At 36.3% G+C, this 15,344-nt stretch overlaps 1 protein-coding gene across 1 annotated transcript in view; it reads right to left on the bottom strand.

The window, feature by feature from the left end:
• gfra4b (GDNF family receptor alpha 4b) overlaps window positions 1-14,770 on the bottom strand; it is an 84,589-nt gene extending 69,819 nt beyond the window's left edge. Inside the window, exon 1 of the mRNA XM_055178249.2 lies at window positions 14,355-14,770. Coding sequence (XP_055034224.1) covers window positions 14,355-14,397 — 43 coding nt within the window. The 5' untranslated portion in view covers window positions 14,398-14,770. The remainder of the gene's footprint in view (window positions 1-14,354) is intronic.
• Between the last annotated feature and the right edge of the window lie 574 nt (window positions 14,771-15,344).

Raw genomic sequence — 15,344 nt, 5'->3', positions numbered from 1 at the left:
CCATTCAAATTAAATGCACTTTGAGCATATGAAGAGCATAGTGAATGTCCTAGCTGCACACGCGACAGACCAACTAAGCAATATGATGGCATGTGAGAGGGCTGTGTGTAATCGCGCACCTAATGACTCCACATAAAAATCACAGATTTAACATTACGATGTAGGGTTGTTGTGTTTACACACTGCTGATACACATTTATGTCCAACCACCTTGCATAAGGTGCCTTTTAAAGAGTACAATGGCTGAGGTTCCAAAATGTAGAAAGTCAAGGTTTGCTTAAGCAGTTTGCAGTTTCCAGGTTCAGGTAAACTGACAATGTGGCTGCATGTCAATTTCCTGTCTGTATATTGTCTTAATGGTGAGAAGTTGTAGTAATTGCAGCCCATGCATACACAGCCTTCAAAAATGTTTGCCATGAGAACGCCCTATCTGTCGATCACCCTACGACGAGGTAACTGTCAACCATCACTCATCTAATGAGCCTCTGTTTGGCCCTTAGAGGACACCGTAGTCATCTAACCCCGAGGCCACCTACTGAATTTCCTAACAAGACTGGTGGGGAAAGTGATCTAACCTTTTATTCCAAAGTAAATATCCCAATACACACAGAGTTTCAAGCTGCGGGCTAATTTCCATTCCACTGCTCAGCAGCCATTTTAAATGACCTGCTGCCACTAAGATTAATCCTAACCAGAGTACCTTACACTTCTTAGCTCTTGACTCCCTTTATTATGTACAGTTTGCAGCTATTACCATTTAATATTGTAGGCAGATGATAATGTGAAAAATCGAACAATGTCAGCAAAAAAGGTCAAAGCCATCAAACCGACTGACATCAGATGAATGACAGAGAAACGCTTAACTGCGGCTCATCTATAATTTAACATTAGAACCGTTTTAAAGGCACTGAATATAAGAGCAGAGACCGCACATGTCAACCCAGTCTCACCCCATGGCGTCAATATTTGACGACACTTGACCATGCGTCAATATGTTGACGCGGAGGGTATACCTTTCGCGTCATTTTTTGACGAACTGGGGACTTCAATACTATTAAGTCCGTTGCATTCTCTTTTCTTACCATTTTCTACCATTTTCGCGTTGGTTTAGGGTTAGATTTACATAATGACATCCCTACCCAAACCTAACCCTAACCCCAATGCCAGGTGACAACTGTTTAATTTCGCGTACCTAATAGTATTGAAGTCCCCAGTTCGTCAAAAAATGACGCGAAAGGTATACCCTCCGCGTCAACATATTGACGCATGGTCAAGTGTCGTCAAATATTGACGCCATGGGTGTGAGACTGTGTTACACATGTATCCAACATTATGAACATTTCTACCTCTGTGGCTTTGAACGCCGGAATCAACAAGAAAAAATGACCTGGTGGTGCCCGTTACATTTAAGCAAAAGAAACTTGAGAGAAAATGATAACTGCCACAATCAATTGGCTATTTGGCCATCAGCAAGCAAAAGTAAAAAGCTTAACAATGAAAAGCATGATTGACTGTAATGAAATGAGATACGTAATGAAATAGTGTTGATTGTATAGATTGCATTTGATAAGAGATCATGGGTTCTGACTCTTGTAAATACGCGCTTGCATTAGCCGGCTGTGTGATATATATTCAGCACTTTATGGATCATACAGAGAGTTATGTGACTCTGATGGCTTATGACGCAGTGCAACCAATATAATCTGTCATCTGTTTTATGAAAAATGTAAGGTGGGACATTATTATTGATACTGCCGATATTAAATTTTTATACTTTTAACATAGATCTATATTATATATAGATGTGTAATAAGGTTATACATTTGAACATTCTCTGGGAAAAAAATTATGTACAAAAGTTGCCACCATATAGGGCAGTGGTTCTCAAACTTTTCAACATCCCTTTACCCCCCCCCCCCCCCCCCCCACAAAGAACAGGCGTCTTTCACGAAAAAACATGAACAATTATGGCACTCTGTGAATTGCCAATTGCAAATGAAGTTGTGACATTACTCCGGTGGCACTGTTGTCAGTTCTCAGCATAGTGAGGCGCTGCCTAAACTTCTTGAAGAAGTGCAATTTAAGGATTTTCCTTCTAGGAGCAATATTAGTCTCTAAGGGTCTGTCCCAACTGACGCTCTTCATGTGGACTTTCGATGTCGTGGCCTTAAATTGCGCATGCTCGCTTAGTCTACGAGTCTGTACGGTGTTCCATCTTTCATTTTTATGCTCCGAAGTGTGCTCATAAGTGTGCCCCCCCCCCTTTGCACACCTGATGCGGTCTTTGGCTAAGTCGGCACTGCTGCAGGCTTCGCGCACTTTACCAACCCAGAAGTCCTTGCGAAAGAGCAATAAGAACAGTGGCCACCAACCCTGTTCCTGGGATCTACTTTCCTGCAGAGTTCACCTCCAACCTTAATCAAACACACCTGAACCTGCCATTCATGCTTTTCACAGATACCCGAAAATTGGAGGCAGGTGTGCAGAAGCAGGGTTGGATGTAAAGTAGGCAGGAGGGTAGATCTCCAGGAAAAGGGTTGGTGACCACTGAATTAGACGAATCAGACGATGGATGGTAGGATTTTAACCTGATGGGCAACGTTTCTTCCTATTTCCGGCGTGACGCTCGAGTCGTCCCAAAATACGACTCGGTGCGCCCTCGTGGACTTGCGTCAAGACTCCCTAAGGTCTGCACTACATGATATCATCAAAGTGTGTACTCTAAGTCTACAAGTCCGGAGTGTACCATTTGGGACATGGCCTAAAATGCATAAAGGTGCATTCGAATACAATGTTAGGTTTGTCTTCTGACTCCTGAAATACCTTCATTGTCCTTTATCACAATTCTATCCATGGGCGTGAACAGAGAATTAAAATTAGAATTAATAAAATGGCGGCCAAGTAAGCAGCTGGAGCACAAATCTAGTTTAAATAAAGTTATATTTTCACTTTTTACACCTTTTAATTGCATTTCAAGCTAGAAATTAGTATTGCAGTTTTCAAATATGAAATTAGTTATCACAAAGGAGCCCTCTGTTTATATTTCGCTGCCTATGAAGTGTGTCAGAATGTGTTTCCCGGAGCCGCCTTCATGCCTCCGAAGTCATTGCCTCATGAGGCAGCAAGGCAACAAGTCAGCTGCATAAGCTTTCGGACGCAGCCAATATTTTGTAAATGTTTTGCAGGTGAATAACTACAGACACAAGCTTATGCAGTAATGTTTCCTTCATTACATTGTTCTGTGATTCAGCATTAAACACACAACGTGACCAGTAATGACTCAAAACAAATGACTCTTTATATTTCATTTGATCTTAAACAACTTTGCTTTTTGTTAACTGTAAATGAACACATTAGTTGATATGTTGTTGTATTTAATTAATGTAATGTTTAATAAAATAAAACGTTACTTATTGTGATTTCAAACACTAAAAATATGCCTCTTGTAACGTGTTGTTGAGCCACCGTACACATACAGTATGTGTGCATCAGGATAGCACCACCTCAACCTCATTTTGAGCCAGGAAAAACTCTGTTTACATCATACAAGTCTATACGATTTTCTGCTTTCCAGACATGACTCATGTACCTCCTTTAATGTTAGCCCATATCAGCAAGCATTAAATCTCATTGTTTGGAAAAGCAATAACGGCTCAACACTAACCTTGATTTTTTCTACTTGCCCTGCCAAAATTTTTACTGGCTCCACCACAAAACAGCACTAAAATAATGTTTTTATTGTTTTTGACCCATGTAACCTTAATAAATAAGGTTATGACATCAAAAACAACTAGTATTACTATAAACTAGATATACATTATAAATTATATTGTAAAAACAAGTAAATGGTCAAACAAGAACAAATAATCCAATTATGAGCAATAGCACTAATAAATACAACAGAACAAACATAAAATAAACTATGTTGTTCGATTTCTGTACCTGAAAGTATTGAATTAAATTGAAAGCAATCAAATGTTAAGTAATATTGCATAGTCTACACTGTGTAAATTAAATCCTTATTAAAAAAGTTATTCAGTTAAGAACAGTGAGTGATGTTTTCTTTGTCCGTTGTTGTTTGATTAATCACATGAATCGTTACACAATATACTGTTACACATTTCATTCTGAGCCATTATAATGGATTCATATAATGAACCATCATTTCCTTTGCAATCCTGTTAAAAAAAAACTACACTGCGATTTTGGTTCTATAGTGTTTTATTGAGTCACATTATTGTGTCAAATTAAACTGGCCTGCACATTTCTCATCTACATAAAATCAATGCATTGTTTATCCTGGTCATAATTTCTGCTATGGAAATACAGATTTAGTCAAATAAGACGCCCTAAAATATCCAGGATTCAGACCTGTGATTCATCTCATCATAATAAGTAAAATCCTGTACCAAATCGTATGATTCAGTGTTTTACGTGTTAATAACCTTGCTTAATACCTGCGCTTCAAGCTTGCTTTGCTAAATTATAAATTCAATAGCAATTTTCAATAGCATTTGCATCGTGACTGCCTGTGCAATTTTGTTAGCCCACACTTGCTGTATTCTCTACTACGCTTGTTACACGGTTAAGACTACAACACAAAAAGAGGATTAGAGATGGATTCAGTGGGCACCAAAATTCAGGTTTTAGTACAATATCAATCAATGATATCTCCAGTCTACTTTTTTGTAGCGAGTATACTGTGATTTTTCCCTCACCATACTCACTCGTCGTTACCCCATAAGTAACACTTTTTTCCTACTATGGAAGTGAATGGGGTCCACGAACGGTTTGGTTACAAACATTTCTTAAAATATCTTCCTTTGTGTTCATCAAAACAAAGAAATGTATGCGGGTATGTAACAACATGAGAGTGAGGAAATGATGACAGAATTTTATTTTTTTACGTGAACTATCCCTTTAATTTTCAAGAAAATATGAATTTTGGGAAACTGGGACCATTATGCTCTTCATTTTAATCAAGTTTTAATGTTTACTACTATTAGACTATTATTGCTTTTTAAGCCTAATTTCCTTTTTCCAAATTTTGTTATTTATTTCAAACAGCATTTGGAGGATCCTTGTAATACAACACGTATTAAGCAATAATTAATGACGGGCTTTTGAATGATAAGAAAGGGTGTTTTCATATATAGTTATCACATATAGTTCACATAAAAGAACCAAACCCAGTTCACTTAATGTGAACCAGAAAAGGAGCTAGCCAAATGTGACCTCAGTCATTTGGGGTTCATAACATAGGGGACTCAAAAGAGGACCCAGTTCCTTTTATGGTCCTCTTGAATAAATCTACATCTTTTCTATAACCAACCTGCCATACAGTACATTTTAGGGATGTTAAACAATGGTACATTGCAAGTCACTTTAAAAGTAAATAATTGTCTGATCGAAACGTTAGCCACAGCTTATTTGACACATGCACATACAAGAATGATCACAATGCTCCACAATAATTACTGAGAACTGTTACATTAACATTTAAGTGTGTGTGAAAAAAACACTTTGTGCTTTATAAGCATGTAGTGACACAATGATATAGTAGGTGATGTATGTAATCACAAAATCAGAGACCTTGCACCTCGCAAGAAGAGCTGGTCACAGGAGACGCATGTTAATACAAGGTGTAAACAGCGATCTGTCACGCCTAACGCTTGTGATCAGATAACCCGAGACTGATCTTAACACCAGATGCAAACAGGTGGTGCGCTGTACATTAAGGTTGTATTTGTTAACATTAGTTAATGCATTAGCTAACATGACTAACAACAAACAATTCGACAGCATTTATTATTCTTATTTCATTTTAGTTTAGGCATTCACTAATACATTTCAATACATTTCAAGTTGAAACTGTTGTAATGTGCAAAATGCACATTAACTTACTATTAATAAAGATTAAAAATTCATCCAGTACAATACAACTTCTGTCCTAAAAAATTCCCACAATGCAACAGAAAACATTGATTTTTACTATATTCTCTTTTTGGAAATCATGTCGCATTTTCTTAAGCTGCTTAGCTTAAAAATGCCCAAGCCAACCCAATAAGCATCTTGAAATGCTACAGAACTTTTGAAAAGACAAATCTTTATTTAATTATACTTCAGCATGAACACACATCACTAAATAGATTAACGGACCTTAATCAAACTAACAGGCTAACCCACCTGTTGTTGACAAATACCAGTGGTGTCGTTACACAATGCGTTTAGTCCCCTGAAAAGTCATCAGTGTCCAAATGTCAGCATCAGTGCCCAAAATTTTGGAGCTAATTAATCTGGGCACTTTGAGCATAAATGACGTGGCTACTTACAGAAAAAGTGTTTCCTTCTCATTTTCCTTATCAATGAATCTACATTAAATGCGGGTGCATGACTTTGGAAAAGGGAGTCGGGCCGACTACCAAAACACACTTGTAGCCAATCAGCAGTAAGGGGCGTGTCTACTAACCAACATCGTTGCGTATGTGTGGGGTGAGTCTATGAAAAGATGGTCCAGATTCTATTGGGGTAGGGGCGTGTTTGTTTAGGTGATTTCAAATGTCAACATTGGCTTTCAGAGATCATGCACCCTGCATTTAAGTCCTATAGTTCAGATAATTTTTACATGAAATATATAAAGAATAGATTGGGCTTCAGACAGGAGCAAAACCTGTGATTACAAACAGCAAAGGAAATGTAGCAGAGTGGAGGAGGAGGAGGGATGCAAGAGTGCAACAGTTGGCTTCTGGAAGTAAAGTCTCATTCATATTCATAAAGAAATTGATCAGGAATGTATACAAGACATTTTAGGAAATGCCTACAATGAACTTTGAGGTTGACTAGTTGTCAAAAGTTGGCATTATTGTGTATTATCGTTGGCAAACTTTATCCTAAAGGAAATAACATGTTGTCAAAGTAATCTTTTATGGAAATATTTTTAGATTTAATCAAACTTCCATTTTGGATGAGGTCACCAATACCTCTTACTTCATCAGCTCTCCAGCCTTCCCTCACTTACTAAACTTCCCTCACTTTTTCATGCCTTGAATATTATAATGTTTAATCTCATTCAGTCAGTTCAAAGCTTAGAAACCTTAATTGAAGAAGTTTCTGAAGTACTACAGAGAAAAGGTGAAAAATGCTGAAATCACCGTTGAGCACCATGGTTGGATCGAGTGAGGTAAGCAGCTGTAAGGTTGTAATTTGCATAATGATTTTTACCCTCTCCTGAACATTTCATGGAAAATCCATTTCATAGGCGATCATTAACTTTATTGATCGTCCTTTCAGATAATTACAATAACTCGCTATGTTTTTAATTCTAAAAACTAACTTTGTACTGTTATATAAAATTACTTGATTACTTTATGTAAAGATGGATGGGCAACAGTACGTGCCAGACAGTGAATATTAAACAGATACTCTATGTGGATGATATAATACTCAGAAGCATGCAAAGAAAAGCAAATAATAAATGCTTTCTGCTTTTCTTTACAAATAGATGAAATCAATGTCATATTAATGCACAAGCTGATCTCACAAAAATCATACGTATTTTACAAGCTGGCTAATTCATATGAAAGTGAATCATACAAATGCATACGATTATTATAAAAAACAATAATGAAACCCCAGCCCCTAGCCCCAACACCAAGGGTGAAAGCAGATCTTATAAAAGCGTACATATGTGGTCACACGAATTAGCCACCCCGTGAAAAACGTGGGGGGGTTTTCAAGATGGCGGAGTGAGTGGTAGCATTTTTGCAGGCTCCGATAAAAAGTTTCTTTTTAAGTCCTGGAGATAAGTTAAACTCGTGTAATACCCCTCTACTAATACAGCTATTCAATGTATGATAAAAATTAAGTGACAAAAGCAGCTGTTGCATCATTTTGGAGGTTTTATTTTCCTTCTTCGTTGTGTGAAATTATGTCCGACCACAACTACGATATGGCTGCTCTTCACGAGGCATGTGATGGTTCCGACATTGAAGAAGGAATGGAAGCGGGGCTGCATTCATCCAAGGAAGGTAAAATCAACAAAGAACATACGCCAATTAAACAGCCGAATACAAAGAAAATGAGACACCGAAGAGAAAGTGAGGACGTGAATTCTGGCGCTGCAATTCTACAAGCTGTACAAGTTCTGACAAAAAAAATGGATGAGCAGACGGAACTTTTAAAAAGTTTCGACAGACGTATTGAAGCGAACGCAACTGCAGCAAAAGAAAACCGCGAAGAAATCTGCGTACTTCATGAAAAAATAGAGGGTCTTCAGAAAGAAAACAGGTTGCTGAGAGAAGCATGTGCTGAGCAAACCCGCTATAAAAGGAGGTGGAATTTGAGGATAATTGGGCTCACTGAAAAGGATGGCGAAGACACGAGAGAAGTTGTAATAGGGATTCTAACAAGAATTGTTCCATTGTCAGTGGAGCGGTTGCGCGACACAGTGGACACCGTTCACCGGCTGGGAATGAGACGTGACGCTGCTACCTCAAATAACACACCGAGAGCAATCATCATACAGTTCGGGATGAGAACTGTGCGGGATGATGTTTGGAAGAAGTCGAAGGACGCGAGAGTGTGTAAAGACTTGCACATTCGCTTTAAAGAAGACTTCTCGAAAGAAGACCGGGAGGCGCGTGCGAAGCTGTGGCCACTGGTCCAAGAAGCCAGAAAGACCGGTAAACGGGCATTTTTGAAAGAAGGATACGCTCTAATAGACAACAAGAGAGTGGACCCAAACTGAACATATCTTTTTGATATCATTTGTTTAAATGGCTGTCAGAAATTTAGCCTACATCAGCGTTCTCAGTGAAACTTTTAACGCATTGTCTGTTGGACACTAATGCTCCGATACGTAAGTAATGACACCGCCCGCACTTTTGTTGTGTGTCAATGAATCACTGGACACTTGAGGTTAAATAACTTGTTGTTTTGATAGGAATATGATTATTGTTACATGTTGCCTCCTTTTTTGCAAGCCAGTATATGGCAGATTTTGAATGTTTACATTGTTTACTCGTTTATATATTGCTAATGATCACCTCTTGATATATCTTATGCCAAAATTAATCATATCATAACAAAGTAGGTGAATTAGATTTATATTTAAATAGAATTGTTACAATAGCTGTTAGGCCTAAAGTTTTCCTTTTCAACCTCTATAGGTTTTAGAGGGTTAATTACTCAAAAACATGATGATTAAGGACTAAATACTCATTCCTGCGCATCGTTATATTCCTTGTGTATTGTTTATAGATTATTACTTATTACCTAAATGTTGTCATTTATTTCTTTAAATACTAGGGGGTTGAAAGATAATATAAAACGTAAGGCTATTTTTCTTTTCTGTAAGGAGCAAAAGGCTAATTGTGTTTTTTTACAAGAAACCCACTCAGTTGAGGCTGACACAAAATTTTGGAAATTGCAATGGGGAGACTCCATCTTTTTCAGTCATGGAACGTCACACTCCGCAGGAGTCATGATTTTATTTAATAGATTTCCTGGGAAAATTATTGACCATAAAAGTGACGCTACCGGTTATTGGTTAATGGTTGTGATAGAAATAAACGATAAAAACTACATTTTATTGTGTGTGTACGGTTATAACAAGAGAGCACAGAACAAAACACTCTTCTCATCCTTAAGTAAATACTTAGAGGAGTGGAAAATGCTTTTTTCAACAGATAGAGTAATAATTGGGGGAGATTTCAACCTAGCCCCTGATCTTTTGTTAGACCGCTTACCATCAAGGCGTCATTACCACACACATGATGAAATAATAATTGAATTGATCACAAAGGCCAATCTAATAGACTATTGGAGAATGAAAAACCCAACCAGAAAACAATTTACATGGTTCAATTCTTCCAATAATGGCCAATGCTCAAGATTGGATTATTGGCTAATATCAGACAATCTCATAAACGAGGTTAACAGATGTGATATTTCTGCATCACCCTTAACTGATCATTGTGTAATATTCTTGACAATTTCTTTGGATGAAAGGGAGAATAAGATAAATTCTATTTGGAAATTTAACAATAACTTACTGGAAAATACTGAGTTTTGTAATGTAGTTAAACACCTGATTAAAGAAGTAGGCGACTTGGACATGTCTTTTCTGAGTAAATGGGAATGGTTCAAATTCAAAGTTAAACAAATAGCTATCAGTACAAGTAAGCAATCAACAACGCTTAAAAAGGAGAAACAAAGGGTTATTATTAGTCGCATCAATTCACTGTGCTGTAAAAATGAATTAACTAGGCAAGAACAGACTGAATTAAACAATTTACAATCCCATCTTGATAATATATATTTGGAAAAGGCCAAGGGAGCATTTATTCGTTCAAGGGCTCGTTGGATTGAAGAAGGGGAGAAAAACTCTTCTTACTTCTTTAGTCTGGAAAAACAAAGACAGACGAGGAAAAAAATTCAAAAGTTAAATATTAATGGCATTATTGTAGATAATCAAAAAGAAGTTAACGAAAATATTAAAGTTTTCTATAGTAACTTATATAAATCCCTTTTTTCCAAAGAAGATTGTTGCTTTTTCCTAGACAAGATCCAGGGGTTCAAAATGACAATGGAGGAAAACTTTAAACAACTTATGGAAGAGGAGTTGAGAATTGAGGAGCTAGACTTGGCTATTCAACAGATGTCTAGGGGGAAGTCACCTGGTATTGACGGCCTAACCGTGGAGTTTCTGTCCTTCTTTTGGAGTGATATTAGGGAAATGCTCTATAATGCCTATTTAGATTGTATTTCAAAGGGTAGTCTTTCTCCCACTATGAAACATGGTCTTATTACTCTAATTCCCAAACCTAACAAAGATAATCTTTTATTGGACAATTGGAGACCAATTACGTTGTTATGTAATGATTATAAATTACTAGCACTTGTTTATGCTAATCGTCTGAATAAAGGATTATCACATATTATCGACGAGTGTCAGTCAGCCTTCATAAAAGGTAGAAATATACATAACCATACCAGGTTATTACTAGACATGCTTGATTATCGAGACTTCATTAACACTGACGCTTTTATTTTATTTCTTGATTTTTATAAGGCATTTGATACGGTTGAACATACCTTTTTATTTGAAATTTTAGATTTTTTAGGTTTTGGGAGTAACTTTTGTAATATAATCAAGATGTTCTATTCTGACATATATAGTTCTGTATCCCTGAATTCTAGTATAACTCCCAGGTTTGATGTGCTCCGCGGTATTAGGCAGGGATGCCCGATCTCTCCAAAACTGTTTATTCTAGCCACACAATCACTTATATTGCTCATTAATCATAACCCCGATTTGCATGGGATCTCTATATTTGACAAGGAATTTAAAATTAGTCAATTTGCAGATGACACTGCAATCCTTTTAAAAAATAAATTTATGGTTGATGTTGCTCTGAATTCAGTCTCGATTTTCTCTAAAGCTTCTGGATTAACCCTTAATATTAAAAAATGTGAACTACTTCCCATTCACTCATCAACAGACTCCATCATCTCTTCAATTGAGGTTAAAACTGAAGTAAAATATTTAGGAATAGTTTTATCTAAAAATGCTATTAGAAGAGAAGATGTTAATTTTTCTAATCGGTTAATGGATATGAAGAAATCGTTGAGCCGCTGGCTTACCAGAGATCTCACTATTTTTGGTAGAGTCACTCTGTCTAAATCAGAGGGTATTTCCAAGGTAATTTATCCATGCCACTCCCTATACGTTTCCTCCGATAATGTTAAGAAAGCTAATTCAATTATTTTCCAATTCTTGTGGAAAAACAAAACCCATTATATCAAAAAATCACAGCTGGTTAAAGATTATGATATGGGTGGTATTAAAGCATTGGATTTTGAAGCAATGTTTGGAACCTTTAAGATAAAATGGTTAAAAACATATCTATCACAACCAGATTCTATGTGGTTTCACATTCCCAGAAATTTATTTAAACAAGTAGGAGGGCTTGATTTTCTTCTGCAGTGTGATTTTGAGGTGACCAAAATTCCTGTTAAGTTGTCAAAATTTCACAAACAAGTTCTCCAATATTGGAAAATGATATTTACCCATAATTTTTCTCCTCATGGATCCACTTTATGGAACAACAGGGTCATTATAATTAATAGGAAATCACTGTACAAGTATGATTGGTATGAAAAGGGCATTGTTTTTGTAATCGATATTTTAGATGATAATGGTAACCTTTTGGAATATAAAGCTTTCCTTGAAAAATATAATTTAAACTGCACACATAGTAAATACAAAATGATCTGTAAAGCAATACCAGTACAGTTATTACAGTTAATTCAAAACATATTGTTTTATGCAAGAACAAAACCCTCACCAACTTTACCAAACTTAGTTATTAACGAATGTACTTTATTTCACAATAAATGTAATAATAAATTTATCAGTGATGCTTTGAAATCTAGATTGTTCTTTGGCTATAACAGAGGATTGTGTGTACAGGTTCCAAACATGGATACATTGTCCATAGAAAAAACACATTTTAATTTTATTAAATGGCCCATCCCTCCAAAAGTCAAAGAGACCCATTTTAAAATAATTTATAAGATATATCCAGTTGCTGAATTTCTTAGAAGAAGATTCAAATTTGATGTAGATCCTTGTGTTTTTTGTAAGGAGGCTGATGAGACTCTGGAACATATGTTCTTTTTTTGCCCTGTTTCTAATAGCTTCTGGTCTGAGATACATAATTGGCTGTCATTTAAAATCGATAATATCCCTTCTATCAACCTGTCACACGTACTCTTTTATATGGACAATTTAGATTCATCAATATCAGATTTGCTCAATATGATTATTCTGTTGGGTAAATATCATATTCATTGCTGTAAGTGGAGGTCTTCTAAGCCTTCCTTTGTCTGGTTTATAAATGACTTTAAATTGTTTGTTTCTTCACTGAAAAAGATCCAATCTACTAAAATTGCAAGGAAAATGTGTAGTGTCATATCTAAGAAATTACTATTTTGATAAATCTCTCCTTATGTACTGCTCTAATTATTATTTGTACGTTCTCTAGCCTTTTGTCTTTGACCTGTACTTAAGCATCTCCCCTATTACTTTATTTTGTTTTTATTTTTATTTTTTTTATTCCTGGCTGTTCCTTTATCAGGAAATTCTTTATGTACATTGGCAACATTAATATTGTATGTATGTATGTATATTTTTGTTCCCCAACGAGAGTTTTGTATGTTGGTGCTTTTATTTAATAAAAAAAAAAAAATAAATAAAAAAAAAAAAAAAAAAAAAAAAAAAAAAAAAACCCGTGAAAAACGTACGAATTGCTATGAAATTTTGTTGTATTGCACAATAGTTTATCAACTCGTGTTTCTTGCAGTTTCATTTGTGAATTCATATTTCAAAGCTTTAATCATTGAATTTATTTTTCAAAACATGCAAATGCACATTGTTTATAATGCCATACATATATCCTCTGATTTATACATAACACACACACAAATGACAGTCGACCTGAAAATCTAATTATATTAGCAGCAATAGAGAGACATCCTTTACCCAAATCCAATCATCTAAAACATACAGGCTATTCAATCAACTGAGGTTACAAATTTTAGCTGGGTGACACACTGCATCCCATATAAAGGTACAGACTTCACATATAATGGATGTTGCATTGCATTTAGCAAGAGTAGTGCACACTGTTATGCGATTAAATGAATCAAATGGACACAGTACTTTTAACACACAGCCTATTGTAACAGTACACTTTACATTTTCATCAGGCTACAACTCCTCAAGGCAATGAAAGGCTACAAGTCTGTCTGTAAAAACCCATCTGAAGTCTTTTTTGTGTGTGATTCAATGTTTCTACATTTAATATGTGAAAATATAACCTTGATCATTTTAATATCGATTAAGTAAGTTCATGATGATTAAAATCAAACTTTGATGCTCCTAATATCAAAATTAGATCAAATGAGATTTTAGTCTGGACAGGCTCACACACAAATTGGCTATAGATCAAAGTATAACTCATTCATCCATATAAAGCCTTTTTGAGCCTAATTTATATTGACCCAATCATTAGCAAAATTGTTAACTTGTAATAAAAATTATAAAATAGAAGCAAAAAGCCTATAAAACGTTTATGGTTTTAGGTTAAACCCCGGTGGCAACCTTTCACATCTAAGCAAGTCATTAGCTGACTAATAATGCAAAACAGATGTATTCATAAATCATTACTCAAAAGTACAAAACAATAACACGCCAGAAGTCACTGCTATTGATTGATGCATATCAAACATGAATAATGAACTCGTCAACTTTAAAGCAAATATAGTTGTTTTTTATATAGAGTATAACCTACCAGCAAAGGTGAGATGAAGCAGGTAGACTCCTATAAGATCCATATCAGCGCTTTTCTGATGATTTCTGATTCCTAATAATGTGCCTCGAGTGTTTCTTTGATATTTCTGGGGTTACCGAGAGAAAACAGGCGTCATGTCACCGGTGGTTTGACACATATCAATGTATGATGTTCACGACTAAAGATGAAAATCACACGAACGTCCACTGAACGTCTAGATCAGCCGCGCGCGCCGCACCAAGCGTCACGCTCTCAATCGAGACGTTAAGGAAAACCGCGAAATTAATTCAGTTGTTAATAAAAGTTATCCGTCTGCTCCATTACTTCCTTCCGCGAGCTCCTATTGACATTTGCTCTCTCTGAGGGTAAGAACACGAGTGAATGAAGAGTCAGATTTCAATGAGTGAAGATCAAACTCTGAGCAGAGAGAGAGAGAGAGAGAGTGAGTGAGTGAGTGAGTGAGTGAGAGAGAGAGAGAGAGAGTGTGTGTGTGGGGGAGTCCACCTTATTTACAAAACCATTTACAATAATCTACATTTTAGAAATATCAGTCAAAAACGAAACACATTAAAACTGTAAAAAAAAATCACTGACTGTCCATAACACTCCATTCATAGTCCAAATATTCAAACAAGGAGAGGGAGAGGGAGGTTGTAGCCTACACTTTTATTTACAAAACCAAACTAAATTTCAATAATCTACTTTTCAGATATGAATCAAAGTGATTATGAGAGAGAGAGGGGCAGACAGACAAAAGAGAGAGGAGAGAGAGAGAGACTGCAAAAAAGAGAGAGTGCGGACCAGAAGTAAGAAACTGCTGTCCCTGCTGAAAAAAACAGCATACCAGCAAGACCAGCATATCTTGTGTTTTGGTGCTGGTTTGCTAGTGAACACCAGCTAAACCAGCACCAGCATTAGCACCAGCTAAACCAGCACCAAACCAGCACCAAACCAGCATTAGCACCAGCATCCCATGCTGGTCATAGCAGC

This window comes from Misgurnus anguillicaudatus, chromosome 16, assembly GCF_027580225.2.
Source record: "Misgurnus anguillicaudatus chromosome 16, ASM2758022v2, whole genome shotgun sequence".
Classification (NCBI taxonomy): Eukaryota; Metazoa; Chordata; class Actinopteri; order Cypriniformes; family Cobitidae; genus Misgurnus; species Misgurnus anguillicaudatus.
The sequence above is the reverse complement of the archived record's forward strand: the minus strand, read 5'-3'. Positions and strand labels throughout refer to the sequence as shown.